The sequence below is a fragment of the Phaethon aethereus genome, assembly GCF_964289735.1.
Source record: "Phaethon aethereus genome assembly, chromosome: 34".
Taxonomy (NCBI): Eukaryota; Metazoa; Chordata; class Aves; order Phaethontiformes; family Phaethontidae; genus Phaethon; species Phaethon aethereus.
Genome location: NC_138610.1, coordinates 567,255 through 587,668, shown reverse-complemented (window position 1 = coordinate 587,668; position 20,414 = coordinate 567,255). Strand labels below are relative to the sequence as shown.

Sequence of the window (20,414 nt, the reverse complement as noted above, 5' to 3'; positions counted from 1 at the left end):
CATCCTAGAGCTACAATGGGCGAGGGTTATGGGAAGCTAGGGCTACAGTTTGCTAGGTTGATGGGGTGGCAGGGTTATGGCATGCCAGAGTTTCAGCGAGGTAGGATTAAAGCGTGTTCTTGCTATGGACAGAATCTGGGTTTGTTGCCCTGGGTTCCTGGGGTTAGGTTATTTCTGCCTTGCGTTGTGTTCTGTGTAGCCTTTTTTTGTGGAGAGTCCTTTTTCAGCTTGTCTTTTTAGTGGTTGGACAGGCACCTTTGGTTTGTGTACGATGTTTCTTCTGGTTGACTTTTTTGCTGCTCTGGTGGATTGTACTGTGTTTTGTGTCTTGTAAGCCACTTTTCTGGTCTAATATGTCTACAGCAGGTTGGGCAGTTTGTTGTACTAGAGTTACCAGGGTTCTCTTCCATCTGCAGTTTCTTTGAAGGCATCTCTTTAAGCCACTTGTCTGTTTTGTGAGGGGCAGTGGACTTAACGGGAGAGCTTTTCTTCCTCAGTAGTGCCTCAGAGGATTACCCGTCATTTTTGGTGGGTTTGTCTGCTTTTTATTGGCTGTACTTGATTTAAAAAGCTTATTGTAGCTCTTTGGATTTCTGTCATTAAAGGAAGTCTCTGGGCTTTCTGCCCAGGAGTGAGATGTCCAGAATGTTGTCCTTGTTCTGGGGAGGCAGGGTAAAAACGGTGTGGCCGTCACAGGCACGGCTGTCCTGGGCTGTGAGCTGTGCAAATGCTTGCAGGAAGCTCTGGGAACGCTTTTTACCTGTGCCAAAATGTTCCTGCTGCTACCCCAAGAGTGACCCACCGGAGCCCTGACATCTGGAGACAGTGGAAGGTAGAGCTGCCTCCGGTGTGACAGGAGGCTGCCACGCTTTGGAGCAGACATGCTCTGGTGGGCTCAGAGCAGGTGCCTTTGCTGACTTTTAGACTTCATGTGGTTCTCATGCTCATGGACAACCCCATCTCTGTTGATAGTCCTTCATAAATTCGAAGGATGCCGTGAAGTACATGAACTCTGCCCCTCCACTCCGCTGTGGCAAGACCCCAGCTGGAGTACTGTGTCAGGACCCTGCACTTGGCCATGCTGAACCTTAGAGTTTCACACGAGCCCATTCCTCGAGCTTATCCAGGTCCCTCTGGACGGCATCCCATCCCTCAGGCGTGTCAACCGCACCACTCAGCACAGTCCACAGTCCATCAAATCTCTCTCTCTCCAACTTAGAGAGAAGGCTGTTGTGGGGGACTGTCTCAAAGGCCTTACAGAACTCTGGATAGACGACGTCGGTTGTCCTAGGTGAAGCCGTGCTGACTGTCTCGAATCGCCTCCCTGTCGGGAGGTAAGTTGACATCTCACTGCGAAAGAGGCAGTGTCAGGCCCCAAAATGAGTCAGACCCACGTTCAAAAATCAGGTGGTCAAGCAGCAGCCTTAAAAACTTCCACCTTGTGGAATACTCCTGAAATGAATTCTCTTTCTGCTTTTGTCCCCTAAATGGCATTGAAACTGTGACTTTTCTTCTCTTGCTTGTTTTTACAACTAAAGCAGACAGTAGATGGAGCAATCATGACCATTTTTCCGGAGAAGCATTAGTGGCCAAAGGTCATGTTTACTTTTGTTTCTTTGCATCCTTGCTCCTTCACGCTGTTCAGATTGGGGTACAGGGTATACTTGTTTTGTGCGTTTTATGAGTTATTCTTGGATCCTTTGAGCAACAGGTTATGGACCCTGAGGATTTTTTTGTGGTGTTTTGTGATAGAGGGGAATTTTCAAGGATTTCTTGCATTAGCTGTAGAGAAGATGTGGTGGGCTGACCTTGGCTAGACGCCAGGTGCCCACCAAAGCTGCTCTGTCACTCCCCCTCCTCAGCTGGACAGGGGAGAGAAAATATAAGGACAAGCCTGTGGCTGGAGATAAGGACAGGGAGAGATCATTCAGCAATTACCATCACGGGCAAAACAGACTCAACTTGGGGAAATTTGTTTAAGTTCTTGCCAATCAAAATCAGAGTAGGATAATGGGAAATATGGTGAAATCTTAAAACACCTTCCTGGCACCCCTCCCTTCGTCCTGGGCTGTCACGGATGGATAATTTAGGCTGCTTAAAGAATCACTGCCGAAGATATCAGAAAGCGAATGATTTTAATCTAGATTTGTAAAAAGCGCGAATTAACAGAAGTTGCTGGCAAGGTCCACTCTATTCCATATTCAATGTGGAAAAGCTATGCAGAGAGAAGCCAGATTACAATTAAACTCGAATGATTTACGTGTCTATCGGATCGAGTTAATGTGTATCTTGAGGAGAGAAACTAGGGGAGACCCTCCTCTTGAGACACGAGGCTCAGAGTGGACCAAAATCCACCCCTAGTCCTGGACTTGGTCAACGGTTTATGACTAAGGTTAGGTAAGGAAAGTAAAGGAATGCCCTCCCGTTGAGTCACAAGGTTCAGGGTGGACCCCCATGCTTTCTAAAGTCCTTTTCAGAGGGGAGTCTAGGTGCGGCTGAATCCACTCCTAGTCCCAGACTTGGTCAACGGTTTACATGACTAAAGGGATAGAGTATCAGGGATTCTGGTGTAGTGATATAGTCCATGATTTTGTGCTTCCTGTCACTTAAAGATGGCAATTTATCCAATACAAAATAGCAGCAATCACATTCACTAACAATGCCGAGATAAGTCACAGTATCAAATCATATAAAACTTAGCAGCATAATCCACTGAAATTTACTACGAGAATTCTTTTTCAAAATATTTGTTCTGCAGTCTTTTTCTTTATTCTTTTCTAACAAGAGCTTCCATGAACTTGTGATACCTGTTTGGATAGGTACACAGTTCCACTAACAAGCTGAAAATAGCACCTGCCAGACACCGACAACACGGTGTTTTTCCTGCTGCCCAGCCCAGCCCAGGATTACGGCAGTGGTTGGTTTAGTACTGCAGGGTCCCATGGGGATCCCTGTCTGGGGCTGGTTAAGCTTGGCAGTGTAAGCAGGAGGGTACGCTTTCTCATCTCACGTCCCTTCTTCCAGTCAGTTACGAGGGAGTCCCAGAGTCCTCTGGGCATATTCTTCTGGACTGAAGGGTTCTTTTGTAGTGGAGACCCACCATAGAGAAACAGAAGGAAAGCTTCATCTTACGCTATAGGTTTGAGTGAGATGAAACTACAAAACGTTAACCAGGTCCTGAAAGCGTACGGCCCTTGGCTTGGAGTCCGGACAATCCAGTTCCTCTAACTCTTGCAGGCTGGCACAGCAGGGCAGGATCACGTCAGGCTACGTGAGACTGTGTCGGCATCCTCCAGCCTGGACCCCAGCCACGGGGTGCCATCCTCCAGAAACAGGCTGCTCCAGCATGGGCCTGCCACGGGGTCACGGCCTCCTTCGGGCATCCCCTGCCCCGGCGGGGGGTCCTCCCCAGGCTGCAGGTGGACATCTGCTCCAGCATGGAGCTGCATGGCTGCAGGGGCACAGCCTGCCTCACCATGGTCTTCAGCAGGGGCTGCAGGGGAACCTCTGCTGCGGCGCCTGGAGCACCTCCTGCCCCTCCTTCCGCACGGACCTTGGTGTCTGCAGGGCTGTTTTCACATGTTCTCCTCTCTCCGGCTGCAAATGCCACGTGCCGGTTTTGTCCCCTTCTGAAATATGTTATCCCAGAGGTGCTGCCCCCGTCGCTGCCTGGCTTGGCCCCGGCGGGCACGGGCTCTATGGGACACAGGGGAAGCTTCTAGCAGCTTCTCACAGAAGCCACCCCTGCAGCCCTGCTGCCACAACCTTGCCATGCAAACCCCATGCAGAGGACGAGGTTGCTGTGCATAAACTCGCAAACCAACCCAGAACGGCTGCCATTGTGATGTAACAGGAACGGTGTCACAGAGGGCGAGAAGGCAGGCATAAGTGTCCCGAGCAATCTCCATAGCAGGCTCACTCCAGGAAGACCCTCGTGGTGTGGGCATTCCCGTCCAAGAGCCTGCAGATGTGATGGGGATGTCCTTTATCCTCCTGGATGCCTAGAGTCTGCAAAATAGTGACCTATCGTTGCAAAAATGAGAGAGCAAGTCTGTGCTGCAGTTCGCGTTTTCTTTTCTTTGGCTTTTTCTGTATTGTATTTGCCAGACAGACCCTGGCTGGCCACACATGTAGCAAGTAAGTGGAGGTTTTTACTACTAGTTGGCTTCTGTATCGATGTGTTCTTTGGCTGTTCCTTAATAACGGAGTTGATTTTTAAACAAAAATGCCAGTAAGATACCATGACTTTGGTAAAGCTTCTGTCAAGAGCTGCAGCTAATAAGGGGGTGTCTCTATCCCACCGGGTGTGGACAGCTTTTGGACAGATTTACCTGCAGTGGTTCAGTTCCCCACGCCTGGTAGTGTGTGGCAGTGGGGTCTGCAATTTCCTCAGTTTGCTGGTTCAACCAGTGCAACTGCTAAAATGCGGACTGGGAGAGCTTCTGTGAGAGAGAAACTGTGAGGTTAATCTCCAGAATTTACTACCGTTTCTCTTCTTTTGAGGGAAAGCATCTTTTTTTTTTAACTTGCATAATGAAGAGATTTGACTGTCTAAGTTGACACTTAATGTTTGCTAAAAAAGCAATTAGTTTTGTGGTGAACTGCAAAATTCAAAACACTTTGTGTACGCTCCTGAACTCAGGAGCTGTGACTGTGGTTTGTCAGAATAGAAGTGGCACAGCTAAGGTGGAATTTTGGCAAGCTTTAATGGGGGAACAGAAGCATGGACAGTTAAAGACCAATCTGCATTTTCTTGAATAAGTTTCCAATTCTTTTAGTTACTGGCAAAACAGGGCAAAAAATAGACACAAGAAAGTGTAGAATTTTCTATTGTCCTGTTACCCTCCTCTCTATGTAAAATAGCTGTTGCTCCTGGAGGGATGTTGTGAAAGAAACATGTCGTCTCTTTGGATTTCCTTGTTCTGTGGGTTTCCCCACAAAAGGCATTTTTATAACAGCATCTGGTTAATTTTCCTTTGCGCATTGCAGGTAAAATCGCCCGTGGATACCGAGAAACCCATCCTTCGGTGAGTGTGAAAGTAACCTTTAGCTTTCCTAGCATTTAAGAATGGTGGAGCAAGCTGTGAGATTTGCCTTTTGTGACAGAGTGCCAGCCTTGCAGGCTGAAGGAAAGTCAACCGTAGCGTCTTTGCAGCAGCAGCAAAGGTTGGGGTTAAATAGGAGGGTTCTTAAACCCTTGTATTTAACCACATTCGAATAAGTAGATACCTGTTAGCTTAATTAACTGTTACCATGACTGTAGATACAATGCCAAAGCAATGAACCAGCAACTAGATGTGACTTCTAGCGATATATCCAAGCATGACATTTTGTAAAATTGGACTTTGACTAAGCACGGGCATGGATAAGTTGTTTTCAGCAAGAATGAAAAACACCAAGACAACTTAACAAAACAGCAGGGTCATTTGTAACCTTTAAATTGTGCTGTGCCACGTGTAACTTAGCACCGGGGCCTGTAGGACTACAGGCATGTCCAGATTGGTTCCTGAAGCTGTCTGAGCAGACCCAAGTGGTGTGTAATTGTCAAAGCTCCCAAGTGCCAAAGTGGTGACTGTCGCTTATGCTCCCGTCTGTCCACAGGGCACAAAACCAGCATGTGAACCCCCACCAGCTCTGCCTGTTTCTGAAGAAGCGGATGAAGGTGATGAGGAGGAGGAAGAAGGCATTGAACCTCCCCCTGTTCCCGCACCCTGGCCTGAACATACAAAACCAGTAAGTCCCAGCGTTGGATAGCACTGTATTTGGGGTAATTCAGAGCTGCATGTTTCTGGTCAGACAGCACTTGCGGGTGAAGACTCTGCGGGCCACAGTCCTACCATGACAGTGCTTCACCCAGGCCACTGACACCCCGACAATCGGGTTTGAACTTTCCCATTTAGTCATGAGTTTCCTGTGATTCTGATAGGGTCCGTGAATTTATCTTAGTAGCAGAGAAGAGGCATCTTCGTAAGCATTTGCATTTGCAATATGATCTTAGGGGCATCTCTGCAAGCCAGCTTTCTGATACAACGCCTTTTCTTGTCACAGATCTACTCATGCTCTGTAACTGAACCTGCCGCTGCGCTGGCACCAGCTAAAGTGGCCACCACTCTGCAATGTGGACAATCAAACGCTTTGTCCAGAAACACAGACGGGCAGGAGACAAGATCTGGGCTGACAGATGAGGAGATCCTAGAGAAACTGAGTACGTATTCGGTATTTCTTTCTGTCCCATGCCCTGTGCCAGATGTGCCGGCCCTGCCTTCCCGCTGCTGCAGCGCAGAGCTGCCGGGAGGCGGCAGCACCCCATCTGGCCTGGCTTCTGAGCCTTACTGCTGGAATGATCAGCATCTCGTTTGTGCAGCTGCCTGTGTAACGCGGCAGCCTGAGGAATAATGCTGTTCGTGCTGTCCACCACGGCTGTGCTTATTTGTGAATAAGCATAATATTGGCAGACAGTAAGTTATCCATGGGACAGCACTGTGCCCTGGTGGCCAAGAGGACCAATGGTATCCTGAGGTGCATTAAGAAGAGTGTGGCCAGCAGGTCGAGAGAGGTTATCCTCCCCGTCTACTCTGCGCTGGTGAGGCCTCATCTGGACTATTGCATCCGGTTGTGGGCTCCCCAGTTCAAGAGAGACAGGGAACTCCTGGAGTGAGTCCAACGGAGGGCTACGAGGATGATTAAGGGACTGGAACATCTCTTGTATGAGGAAAGGCTGAGAGACCTGGGGCTGTTTAGTCTGGAGAAGAGAAGACTGAGAGGGGACCTTTTCAATGTCTATCAATATCTGCAGGGTGGCTGTCAGGAGGATGGAGCCAGTCTCTTTTCAGTAGTGCCCAGTGACAGGACGAGGGGCAATGGGCATAAACTGCAGCACAGGAGTCCCACCTCAGCATGAGGAAAACTTCTTTACTGTGAGGGTGATGGAGCACTGGAACAGGCTGCCCAGAGAGGTTGTTGGAGGCTCCTTCTCTGGAGACCTTCCAAACCCGACTGGACGCGTTCCTGTGCAAGCTGCCCTCGGTGATCCTGCCTTGGCAGGGGGGTTGGACCAGATGATCTTCAGAGGTCCCTTCCAACCTCTACCATTCTGTGATTCTGTGGAGATCAACATGCGTGCAGTGTTGAGAGTGCAGGACAAGTGCATGTCAATCCCAGTCAGGTTGCAGACAAGCAGTGTGGTTCTTAGAGTGGCATAAGCAAGGTCTTCAGAACTTAGCCTGGTAATGAGTGGATGATGGTGATAGTTCTTAAAACCCCATCATTCCTGGTGAATGAACATGAGAAGCTGTTCTTTAAAAACATAAAGGCATTCTTCCGGCAAACTGCTGAAAGGTTGAGAAGATCCCCTCCTGGAAACACTCTGCAGTATTTTTCCTGTTCTGAAAATGGCACCTGTTCATCAAAATTGATTCCAGAACCCAAGGTGCATGTAATCTTTGGTAGCATTAAACCTTCTGTTGAATCACACAGAGTATTTATTCCTAAGGAAATAAAGGCTCTGTTGTTCCAGTGCTCGTTAGTGTTTCTTGACAACAAACACTTGCATTGGTGCTTGTTCTTTTCTGATACCTGTCTGCTGTGAATGTTTCTCCATGCTCTTAGTTTGCTGTCAAGGTAACTCTCCAAAGGACTGTAGAAAATCCGTCTTTGTGGAGGCTGTCTGTGCTGTGGAGCTGCCTGTATGACGAAGTTGTTGTTGTTGTTGTTGCCCAAGTGGCTACAAACGACTCACAAGCCCAGACAGTGGAGCTGCATTTCTGACCTGCTGGAAGTTGGTATCTCCAGTTTGCAGTGAGCATCTTTAATTTTGTTTCTTTCAGGGAGCGTTGTGAGCATGGGAGATCCTAAGAAGAAATATACTGAATTGGAGCAAATTGGCCAAGGGTAAGTCCAACCACAGTTACTGACACGAAAAATGGGCCAGGTATTTTGCTGGTGTAATATCAAGCGTGAAGTCGGGCAAGCTCCAGACATGTTCAGACAACCCTGGATTTAGATTCTCCTGTCTCTCAGTACCGATCAAATTTATAAGTGCGGTCGGAAGGCACGGCCAAAGACAACCTGATGGAGCCAATGTCTTGTCTGCAGCAAGGAGCAGGACCGGGAAGGTCTACTGTCCCTCAAGTGTGTGGCCCCTATTTGCTTATGTTCTTAGGGGGAGAAGGGGGAATAGTTTTTTGTATGTCGCAAAATAATCTGGCCACGCTAAAGAATGGCGAAAAAACTTTGTTGCCTAAAAGAGCCACTTAGCACCTGCTAGTTGTGAGATAGATACCAGTTCTCAATACCATTTCTTTTGAATATTTTGCTCTAAAAAGATATTCAGTGATCTGGGTTATAACCACATAGTTTAGCAACAGAACGCAGAGATAAATAATAAGCTCTCTTTTCTAGCAGAGGCAGAAAAGAACAAAAATTCAGTAATAAACAGAGAGTTGAAGCACAAAGTACTTGATGAGAACATGCATCATCTGCCTGATGGCAGACCACTTGTGGATCCTGCAGGTTTTAGGAGTTTACAGAAAAAAAACCATCAGGCTATTTCCCTTTGAAGCCCAACCATGCTTACTGTAACTAGGATTGATTTGAAATGGTTCTGATGTGAGGAGGCAAGAAGAAATGGCATCAAAATTAGGTATCTGACTTGCGTTTTAAATACAGACAGACTCCCTGCTCGGTCAAAGTTTCCGTGGCTGTGTCGTAGTTCCGGGAGGGCCAGCGCCATTGTGTAGCACCAGGATCACGCTGCTGTCAGTGTCTGACAGAAGCTGTTCACTGACATCGGGAGATGTTTTCCTGCCTGTTAAGGCAGGTGACCTTAGTGTTTGTAAAGAAACCGTGACTGCTTGTGAGGTTTGGAGTCAGGGTAGCACGTTGCTGACCTAGAACTGATAGATGCTGCAGAAAGCCAGACGCACTCACGCTCTTTCTCTGGCAGGCTTTATCGTAGACACTTCTTGTTTGGTGGGGCACTTGTGGGAAGGTGTTTCTGCTCCATTCGTTGTATAAAAACCCTTTCTGGGATTGCCGCTTGCGTTGTACCCGAAGGTTTGGTTGTCATTGTCATTTGTAAAATGTCAGTGGACACTTAGAGCTGTGCCAGGCTCTCAAAAGATATGTGTCGACTGAAGAAGTGAGAGCCAGAAGAAACATGCGTGTGACGCACGTGTGACCGTGACAGTATGACCATCGCCCTCACCGTCTTTTGTTTTGCCCATCCTAGGAGTGAGCTTGTACAAAGGTGCCTCAGCAGCTGGTGGGAAGAGAAGTGGCTAATATCTGGCCTGAAAGGGTCTCTGAACTGATTTCCTCCAGCTTTTAGTGCAGCCTGAAGATGGCACGCCCTTCTTACAGAGCAGTGAGCGTGCTGCCGTCACCAGCTCGTGACTGTCATGCTGCAGGTCAATTTGTAGTGATGGGGAAAAATCCTCCAGAAAAAAATCGTCCCTGGTGCCTGTTGGATAGCAGTGCTTCAGACATATTTCAGCCTGCAGGTACACAAACAAGCCAGGGGATCAGGTGAAAAGGAGCAAACTGATTTTGGCATTGTCAGTCAGTGGGACACTTGCCGGATGGGTGTTCCCACTTCTCAGAATTCCCTCGCTGGCTCTCCGTTGCCTCACTGTCCGTGCAGACGTCAGCTTTGACATGATGGCAGTGTAAACCTGTGCTTAGCTCAGAAGGAACACTAATGGGGTTTACAAGCCTGCAGTTACTTTAAACCCAAAGGGGTTTCCTCTGACCGTGGCCTTTCAGGCCCTTCACATCATTACAGGGGAAGAACCTCTTTTAACAAGAGGCAGATGGCAAACAAAACGCCACACTGCCTAGTCCGCAGATGAGAGCACCATTTCTTTCTGGTGGCTCTACAACACAACCCGTGTCTGCCACAGGAGGAAAATACAGATACCATGAAGAGTCCTTCACGTGTCCGGTGCACCTAACAGAAGCAGCTGCTGAGGGCTCTTGACACCTAAAGAAGCTGTCTAAGGATCCCCTGTTTGGAGCACAACATGCCTTAACCTGCTCTAGCTGTGACCTTGTAGGATGGCTGGAGAATAGTTTCCTTGCTTTGCTATGCTGGGGAAAGCTGTGTGTGGATCCTTTCCTCATGTTGGACATCCCTTGTTCTTCACGTTGGGCATAAGTTTTCTCTTGGATACCCTGCGTGGCAGAGGGCTGGTGGGCTGCTGCGCTGTGCGCTGCTGCCTGAAGGAGTGGGTGAACAAAGGTGGTTTTTAAACCCTACAGGCAGCAGCGATCTCCTGTCTGGGCTTGCTTTCACTCCTAGGGACTAAAGTGCTCCTTTCTTTGCTGCTGTTTTGCTTCTAGGGCGTCAGGAACTGTTTACATGGCGATGGACATCACCACAGGACAAGAGGTAAGTGTCCACAGTCCCAGCCGATTTTGCAGGTCTTTAGTGCTCTCCCCTCTGGTGCGAAGGGTGGATGGGGCTTTTGGGTGGCCAGTAGATCTTTACTGCCAAGGCGGTTCCTCTGAAGCACAGGCTAGTGTCAGCTGGCAAAATGCATCATCTGCTGTCTTCAGCCTTCAGAAATCCCAGCAAGCTTTTGGGACTGATAAAAACAGTATCATTTTTATTGCCAGCATCAATGTGTTGGTTTACAAATCATTCTCTTGTCTGTCAGTGTAGAAGAAGTATATCAAGAGCAAAGATCTCTCCCAAACCAAACAGTCGTGTTTAAGTCTGGTGTCGGTGACAGCCCATTACAGCCCGTGAAGTGCTCGCAGGGAAGTGGGGTCCAGGAGGGTGAGAAACGAATCTTGAAGGAAAGCGGCGTTAGCTTTGACAGCCCCTGTAGTGACCAGTTTAAAGTGGCCTCTTCACATTCCTTTCCTTTTCCAAGGCAAGCGGTCTTGAATCTATACAAACCCTGCCTGAAAATGTGGCTAGAAACCCAGGAATGGGAGCGGAGGGGTGGTCTCTTTCGTGCCATGTTGAGAGCAGGACTAGATAGAGGCGCTTTATAACTGCTCTTAGGTAGAGGTCTAGCCCTGCTTAGGACCCGGGGTGTATCCATCAAATGACATAGAATGGATTATTTTTTTGAAACCCTCAAAGTAATTGCCAATCTGAACTGTGTTAAGGAATGTGTATTTCAAGTTGCAAAATCAAGATTCAAGAAGCTAGGAAGTGCCAGGTGTAGATAGCTAGGGTCTGGCGGCCGGAAGATATCGTGCTGTACGGAAAGTTAGGGCCCCTCTCCTGAAAGCCAATAGCGTTTAATTTATGATGCAAGCAGACGGAAGTGAGGTTATAAACCTAAGCTATATAACGCCGTGTCACACACTAATAAACGCCATTTGCCATCTACCACATTGGTGTCAGCGAGCTGATGGCCCGAGCGGCCTGGGGTTGGTCACCGTGCCGTTCCTGAACCAGGTCGCCACGCCTGCGAAGGCAACAGCCAGGACTGTATTTTTTGTGTGTGTAACCTTAATGATTGTTTTAGTATGGCTTTTGAAATGTAATGTACGTCTGTGTTTTCTCTCTGTTATGCCGTCAAGTCAAGAGTAACAGCAGTTGCTGAAATAATGATGACAAATCGTACAATTACTAAAGCATTACCAGCAGTTTTTGTGTATCTTGGCAGTAACAAAATCACTTCCTGCTTGCAAACTGTGCATCAACAATAATAGTGGTGGTAAACTAAGACCATCTGAGAAGAATGAACTACCTGAAAGGGGGTTGTGGCGATGAGGGTGTTGGTCTCTTCTCCCAAGTAACTAGTGATAGGACAAGAGGAAATGGCCTCAAGTTGCGCCAGGGGAGGTTTAGATTGGATATTAGGAAAAATTTCTTCACTGAGAGGGTGGTCAGGCATTGGAACAGGCTGCCCAGGGAGGTGGTGGAGTCGCCATCCCTGGAAGTGTTCAAAAAACGTGTGGATGTGGCGCTTCAGGACATGGTTTAGGGGACATGGTGGTTCTGGATTAATGGTTGGACTTGATGATCTTAAAGGTCCTTTCCAACCTAGTGATTCTGTGATTCTGTGATTCTGTGAATGTCGGTCCAGAGAGTGTTGTTAGAGATGCGTGCTTGATAGTTTAAAGAGCATTTGTACAGATTTCACAAGACAAAATGTATATGGCTGTGTGTCCTGTAACTAGCACCCAGGCTAGCAGAGAAATTGGGTGTTGTAATATAAGTTACTGAGCTCTTTGGTCTGATACCAAGACAGTTTGGCACAGCTCTGCTATGTCATTCCAAAAACACGCGCTCCATGTTCATTGGGACCTTGTGCAACAGGCTACTCAAGTTAATGGCTTTCCCTGTCGTTTTAGGTGGCCATAAAGCAAATTAATCTCGAACAACAGCCCAAAAAGGAACTAATAGTTAACGAAATCCTCATCATGAGAGAAAACAAGAGCTCCAATATTGTGAACTATTTAGACAGGTGAGTAGTTCTGGTATGATCACGTGAATGTTCATGTACATGCTGCAAGCCAAACCTTTTTAAAAACCCCTTTGGTCACTGGCAGAAAATTGACCTCTATTGTTTATCTACTCATAGCCAGTGTATGGGAGGAGACTGCATTTTGTCTGCATTAATCTTTTCTGGCATATATTGCTTAAGACTGTTTTCAAGGACCTGGCACAGCCATCTCAGCCTACCTCCATGTTGTTTTGTTGTTGGCTTGATTGGTTTTGTGGTTAAGTTGATCATCTTTTCTGTGTCTTATCATAAGTGCTGGTAAATCCTCCTCGAAATTACTTCCTTTGGGCTGTTCCTGCTCTTTTCCATTGCTGTGGATATCAGGAAGGTGAAGTTCTTGTTTGCAGAAACACGTAATTTGCCACTTTTTAAATTGTTTCTCCTGTTCCTGGATGTATTTTCTGGTAGGTTTTCCAAACTGTTGACCAATTCCTGTCCTCACTGGTACACATCCTCCTGGTCCAAGATTTATCTTTGCCATTACTGAACTTCAATTTTTCACTTGCTTGCCAGCTCGGACGTCTAATTGTTCGCTTATGGGCCTTCCTCATTTAGACCGCACAGGTTCTAAGTCCTGTATAGCCTAGAGGGAATGTCTATTCATGTTGTCCTGTCCTCATGTAAGAATGACTTGGAAACAAAATCAGCTGTAGCCTTTTTCCAGAGGTAATTTAGCCGTGCACACTCATCTCAGTGCCATTGTTTTCTTCTTTCAGCTACCTCGTCGGTGACACACTGTGGGTGGTTATGGAATACCTAGCTGGAGGCTCTTTAAATGATGTTCTTGAGGAGACATGTATGGATGAAGGACAGATAGCAGCTGTCTGTAGGGAGGTAAGGGATCCCGCCTGTGCTTCCCATTACTGGGACAGGATGGTACTTCTAAGCAGGTGGTAAGAAGATGAGAGGTTTCATGTTCAGAGCTTTGTTTCTGTGTTGCTTTTATGATACGGAGAAGAAAGAGCATCTTAAGTGAACTGCCTGCCAGTATCGCTGCACTTATTACACTCTGTTGTTTTACTCATAGAATTTTATTGTACTATTTCTTTTTTTGTTGTTTTTAGTTTTACTCTTCTCAACTTTGCCTCTCTAAACCTTTGCCTGGAGCATGCCTGTACTGCATTCCTTTCGTGTACAAGCAAATATGGTGGTGGCAGAATTTTAAAATACCAGCAAAGAAAAATAGGGGCTCCTTCATCCCAGTCCTCGGCTTAAAAGAATAGCACTCCACCCAAAACGGTGGTTGCTCCTGAAAAATGCCTAACACGCTATTTGCAGATCTGCCGTCAAGCCTAACAATAAAATCTTTCTCATGCGACCTCCGACTCAAAAGTGATCCATCTTATACCGAAGGAAGGGACTTTTTGGTTTTTGGCAAACCATAGTTTGTCACCTGGGTGGAGATAGCACATTCCCTGCAGCAGCAGTCATTCCGTGTGTGCTTTCAGGGGACAGTCTGTGCCAAGAATTGACATTTCTGTTTCAAAAGCTACTACGCCTTTGTTTAGGAAGTTATTACTCTGTGTTGAAGCAGCAAGCTCTTCCTCTTGAGAGCACAATACTCTGCCATTACTCTCAATTCATCTAGAAATTAAATCCTTTAGAGCCATTTCTTTTCTTGTGTGATCACTAAGTAAGTTTTACCCTCATGTTTCTTTTTTATTTATGAGTGCCTACAAGCTCTGGATTGCCTTCATTCCAACCAAGTGATCCACAGAGACATCAAAAGCGACAATATCCTCCTCGGAATGGATGGATCTGTCAAACTGAGTAGGTATCCTTGGTCAGGTGCAGCATTCCCAGCATGTGGTGTGGGGCTGCTTTTGACTGACTGCCTGTTACCCAAAAGCGATGCCTGTGGTAGTGCACTGGCAGACCACTGCTGCGAGCTAAGAGCACAGTGCCAACGTCCAGAGAGGTACAGAAAGGAAAAAGGTGTAAAGAGTGGTTTCGGTTTGTGTAGGTCCCTTCCAGAAGGGATAGTAATAAAGAATAATCTAAAGCTTCAAGTGAATAAAAGCCACTGCATGAAACTTGAGGGGTTTTTAAGTGGCCACTTCAGTATTTCCTTGGCTCGAGCACTGAGTAAACAGAGCATGGCCGCTTTACCAGATAGATTCAACAACGCCTTCTGAGGCATCTGGAAGGGATTTCTTTTGCTTGGTTTCATAAATCAAGCTGCCTTTAACAGTACTTGTTTTTCTCCTCAGCTGATTTTGGCTTGTGTGCTCAGATCACCCCTGAGCAGAGTCAACGGAGCACGATGGTCGGGTCTCCTTACTGGATGGCACCAGAAGTGGTGTCGGGAAACGCATACGGGCCCAAAGTGGACATCTGGTCGCTTGGGATCACGGCAATTGAAATGGCGCAAGGAGAACCTCCTTACGTTAACGCTCATCCTCTCAGGGTAAGGTGCGAATAAAACCAGAGACCACCGTCTTTCTAACCTGCCCCATGTTTTGTCTCCCATGAGACAAAATCCCAGTTACACCAGCTTGAACTAGTTCCACCAAGGGCTGCTTCTAAATATGTCGCTGGAGCATATCGGCATATATTGTAGCTTTCCTTATGTCAATAGGGGGACCTTAAAAGAGAAGTGACATGTAGACTGTTCAGAAATGTGTCATTTTTGCCCTCAACCACGCTTGAGATTTCTCATGTGCTTTTAGAACTCTCTTTGAGCTGTATCTCTGAATGACAAGAATTTTTCAGCAGCAAGATCCTCCAGTTGGGGAATTTTTATGACAAATATTTCAACTGTACGTGCAGGAGAAGTCTTTCCAAACTCAGATCAGTGCCGATTGCTCACCTGCGCCTTTCAGGAAGTGTCACTGGTTCTAGTAATGCCATAATCACTTCTTAGCAAATGCTTTTCTACAAGTCTGTTTTGGCACAGGTACTTGTAGTACACTAGTGTATTTTGATGTTTTGAAGTTTCCAGTTTTGTCCTAATTCCTTAAAATGAAATGACCAGTTCTTATACCAAAGGAGCGTGTCATAGTGGAGGAATGTCTGCCAAGATAACACCTCATGACTGAGAGCTGAAACAGAGCTCAATGCTGCACAGTTAATTCCTGACAGGATGCAGGAATTCAGGAGGAAATTAAGTTTGCTCTATGCCTATACATACGCAATTCTTATTAAGGCTAGAATTAAAATAGAGCCTGACCTTTAGCTTCTCTCATAGCAGTAAGGCTGTGCTCTCTCTGGTCTGTGGCACCCCGACTGCGTACTGCAGACTGAAAGAAGAAACAAGAGAATGGTCAGGAAATACCCCCGGCCAAGCAAAGAGAGGAGCCCATACTCCACCTGCTTCCCTGGGAGACCCTTGCAAAAAATGCATTTGCCTTGCATAAGGCAGCAAAAACCCATGAAGAGCATTAGCGTGACTGGTCGGGATGCTGAAGGTTCCCTGCCTCAAATGCTGATTAGGGCTCCTCAAGAAGCCTCAGGTCAACTGTTTGTTAGAAAGATCACTGGATTTCTTCTCTCTGACCAAACTCAGCTCTTCCTGCCCTCACCCAGATTCTTTGAGATGCTCTTTTTCTCCATATATGCCTCATCTCCTGCTGGAGATACGATCAGCTTGGACACTTAGAGCTTCAAGGCATCTTCAGGTGTCTTAGTAAAACTGTGGTAGATGAAAATCAGGCACCTGAAGTTGCTTCCATCTGCATTGGCTTCCTGGGCTCTTTTTCAGCGGTTGTTGCCCCTGAGCTAGGAACAGTGAACAGCCTGTGATGGACTGCCTGAAGTTCCCCAGTTATCAGCTAGTTTTATTAAGGTCAATCAACCCCGACAGGATTGATTTGTTTTTTATGAAGGATTGTTTTAATAATGGAAGGCACACAGGAGCTTCCGTTACTTAAACACCTAAATAAATTGTAAGGGCATGAAAGGCTCATTAGTCCTAGAGTTAGCGGCAGTCTTCATGTAGATGCAGTGTTGTTTTCCACGTGTAGAGCAGGCGCATCCCATGCTGCTCACGTTCTTTCCAGCTGATGCAGAACTCACAGGAATGAACAATTTTTGAGCCATGTGTGTCCTGGATGTGTCTGTGATGGTATTTGTTTCCTCTCACTGTGATTTCCTTCCATCCGGCGCATGCCGAGGGCCTGGGGGACAAACACTGGTGTGATAAAAACCCTTTGAAATTCAGGTTGGACCTCCTCCTGATTTCAATTAAAAAAAAAACCAAACAGAAAACCACAGAAACAAAACAAAGCCTTAAGCATTTCTTTTTCATTTCTTAACCACAGCGCATCAATTTGTCTCAAAACTGTAGCATTTTTTTCAAATGCTGCACATCTTCTACAGTTTCAGGCTTCTTAATCACCTGTATGTTGTTCTGTCACGTATCTGGGTGGCCTGGATACCTTTAGGATCTTGCTTTCACAGACTGCAGCTGTAATGGTCTGCTGAAGCCTTTCTTGTTTCTTGGCATGTGAAACAAATTAATGAGCTTCTTGCCCCTTTGCAGCTACTGCGAACGCTCCTTTCCTTTGTACCGTACTTGCTTTTCTTTGCCAGCTGCATATCATAGGAGACCAAAAGATATGTGATAAGAAGGTACTTCAGCTTCCCGTAGACCTTTCCCTGTTCTGGTGGAAATACTGAAAAGGGGACGTACTGAGCTGAAGATGACTCTTCTTTGGGATTCATGTTCTGAGAAGAAACAAGTAACTAAAAGAGCTCCATTTGTCCTGGCACTCCTGTTTCACACTCAGGTGAATGTGTCTGCAGTAAAATCCCCAAAGCTGCCGTTGGTGCTGTAGTCCTTTCCCGCAGGAGAAGTATCATCCCTCGGGTAGCGCAATTGAAGCGTAGTGAGGACAGGCACTCCAGCTCACCACTGTGTCCGGTGGCTGAGGTCAGCTGCAGAGGGACAGGATCAGACTGATTTTGTGACATTTATGTTGTGGGAAAAGGAAAGAAGCTTCCTTTTATTGTTTTTACTCTAGGATCGTTTCTTTGCCTTTTTAGGCTTGGAAATTGTCCTCTGTATTTAAGAGGACAATAGCAAAGTCAATGTGGTCCCGGTCTAGTTAAGTGCCAGTAGAACAGAGCTGTTGTAATGGCAGACGTTTTAATGGAAGACCCCATGGCCTATTTCTATCATTATTGCTGTGTAGTTTAGACGTATTCTGGAAGTTTATGTCTGAATAGTTCAAAAGGTTTGTCTTCCGTTTCTACATAACATCTTGCAAAAGCGCAATGAACTCATCTCGCTGGCTTCTCAGCATGTTAGACCTTGGTTACAAGCGAACCACACTGGATACTGCTCACCCTGTGTTTTGCAAAATGACGTTGTACTCCCTTGGCCTGAGGAATATCAGGAAGACTTGCTCAGCTGCATGAACTCCGTCAGCTACTTGACAGTGAACATCCTTGGCTTTGCTTAGGAAACTTGAGCTTAGCTTTGGCTGGATGCTGTTGAAGAGGAGAAAGGCTGGAATTTTCAAGTGTTTGGCTAGGCTTGTGTGCACAGAATGACTGTGCATTCAGATGAGCAGCTGGACATTTATGCACAACATGGAGGGGAATCCACAGAGGACTCAACCCTTAACACAGGTGAATACTCCCAATTCTGAGGTAGCGGAGTGTTACCATAGCGATGGAATTACTCGTTTTTCTGATAGCAAGCATTAAACGTTTTCTTCTTAACACATAAGTGACGCTGATCTGGAATTTGGAGACTGCTGAAAGACGTTGTTGCAGCTTGGCTCCCATCTGCCCAAAGATGCATTTTCTTCATAAGATATTTGTGCATGCAACTTATGTGCCTGTGTTGAAAAAAAGGTTCCCAATGTTTCTGTTTCTTTATCCAAGGACTAAGCTGATGGATTTCCTTTTTTCCCATCTGGTTACCATTTTTATCAAGAGCAGAGCAAAAAACTTGGCTACCTTTGCTTTATGGAAGCTGTACTTTAGGGAACAGTGAGCCCCGCCGAGATGCATTTTCTGTAGTAATCCTCTGAAATAATAGCGTTAAGCCAAATTCACTCTTTAAAAGAGGCTGTAAACTGTCACTGTCACAAGCCTGTCACTACTTGGAGAAGCAAAATGTGCTTTTGCCGATGTAGTTCATACTAACCAGGTCAGTCCGTGAAATCAGCTGTCAAGGCAAGATCATTTTGTTATTGGAAGAGCTGTGGCTGCCTCAAGGTTTTTTATGTAGCTATAGAAAAATCCTGTCTGACCCCCTGCCAGGGAAGAAACTGCCACTGGAGACTGAACCTTAAAAAATGGGGTCTATCTGGGCAGTTATGGATATGAAGGAAACAGGTGGAGTCTCATGTTCCCTTTTTCTCTAGGCGCTGCATCTGATCGCTACGAACGGGACACCAGAGCTGCAGAACCCTGAGCGATTGTCCGCGGTGTTTCGCGACTTTCTGAGCTGCTGCCTGGAGGTGGATGTGGACAGGCGAGGGTCTGCCAAGGAACTTCTGCAGGTAAAAGGGGACACGGCTGCAAGCGGAACAGCTGTTCTATGGAATGGTTTTCTCACCAGCTAAACTCAAAGGCATGAGACGGAACCCCCTCATATTAGTCTCCAGTCTTGGTGCTTTTCAAAAGGAAAAGAAGTGGAATCATAGAACGGTTTGGGTTGGAAGGGATCTTTAAAGGTCCTCTAGTCCAACCCCCGTACAGTGATCAGGGACATCTTCGACTAGAGCAGGTTGCTCAGAGCCCCGTCCAACCTGGCCTGGAATGTTCCCAGGGATGGGGCATCTACCACCTCTCCGGGCAACCTGTACCAGTGTTTCACCACCTCATTGCAAAAAAATTCTTCCTTAGATCCGGCCTGAATCTACCCTCTTGTCGTTTAAAACCATGACCCCTTGTCCTGTTGCAAGAGACCCTGCTAAAAAACCTGTCCCCATCTTTCTTTAGAAGCCCCCTTTAAGTACTGGAAGGCTGCAAAAAGGTCTCTCCGGAGCCTCCTCTTCTCCAGGCTGAACAACCCCAACTCTCTCAGCCTGTCCTCCTAGGAGAGGTATTCTGTCCCTCTGATCATTTTTGCGGCCCTGTGTTGAATTTTGGTAGTATATTCAGCTCTACATAGTGGCAAATGGGATGGTAGCCACTGCTCTCGCTGCAAGCCAGAGCTGAGTCCGTCAGCGCTCTGTCTCTGGTGTCCCTGCTCTTGTCTTGGTGCTGAAAACCTGTACCTCCGTGGCCTTCAGAAGAACACATGGGCCTAAATACTCCTGGCATAAACATTTCCTAGAGCTATTGGAGTTCCCTAAGGAACGGTTTATGCCTCTGCTCTTTTCTGACAACTCAGATAGCCCATGTCTTTAAAAAACAGGAACCTAAGTAAGTAACTTGCGTTTCCTGAAAGGAACAAGGCCCTGGGAGAGCAAACAGCATTCCCAGAGTGCTGGCAGGGCAGAAATGCCAGCACGCTGAAGACAACTTGATAAAGGGATTAATGGGATTTTGGGCCCTGTTTGCCTGTGATAGCAAGGTACTGGACATGAAGACGCAGGTGCAGATGGTCCCCTCAGTCCTGTTTCAGCGTATTCCCCAAAACCAGAGAAATGCTGCTTGAGGCTGTGAGTACCTGAGTTTGGAAAGTAATGGTTCATTTCTTTTTTTCCTTTGCACAGCATCCATTCCTAAAATTAGCCAAGCCTCTCTCCAGCCTGACGCCGCTGATCACGGAAGCAAAGGAAGCGAATAAGAACGGCAGCAGCCACTAGTGCTTCAAGCCGGCTTTCTCCCATGCCAGCTCAGAGCAGAACTGAGAATAAAACTCTATAGAACCTCAACGCTTGTGCTGTGGGACAGGTGGATGGATAAAGAAGCCAATGGTCACAGTCATGGTGGTAGGAGGGAGAACAACCCAGCCCCTCAAGGAGTAAAATATGACCGTTTCTCTTCTTCCTGCCTTCTGGCTCCTGAATTTATTTTTAAGACGAAACAGGGCTTAAGACAGAGAGGTAA

The 20,414-nt window shown here is 46.7% G+C and overlaps 1 protein-coding gene across 1 annotated transcript; it reads left to right on the top strand.

Annotated features, from left to right (window-relative positions):
* Positions 1 to 15: 15 nt before the first annotated feature.
* On the top strand, positions 16 to 20,170 carry LOC309414922 (serine/threonine-protein kinase PAK 3-like; the record flags this gene model as incomplete). The annotated part of the gene is made up of 11 exons (XM_082012301.1): positions 16 to 100; positions 4,990 to 5,027; positions 6,049 to 6,205; positions 7,827 to 7,890; positions 10,339 to 10,387; positions 12,313 to 12,425; positions 13,181 to 13,298; positions 14,135 to 14,234; positions 14,675 to 14,871; positions 18,779 to 18,916; positions 20,078 to 20,170. 11 exons carry the CDS (start codon positions 16 to 18, stop codon positions 20,168 to 20,170), a joined length of 1,152 nt encoding a protein of 383 aa, XP_081868427.1.
* Between the last annotated feature and the right edge of the window lie 244 nt (positions 20,171 to 20,414).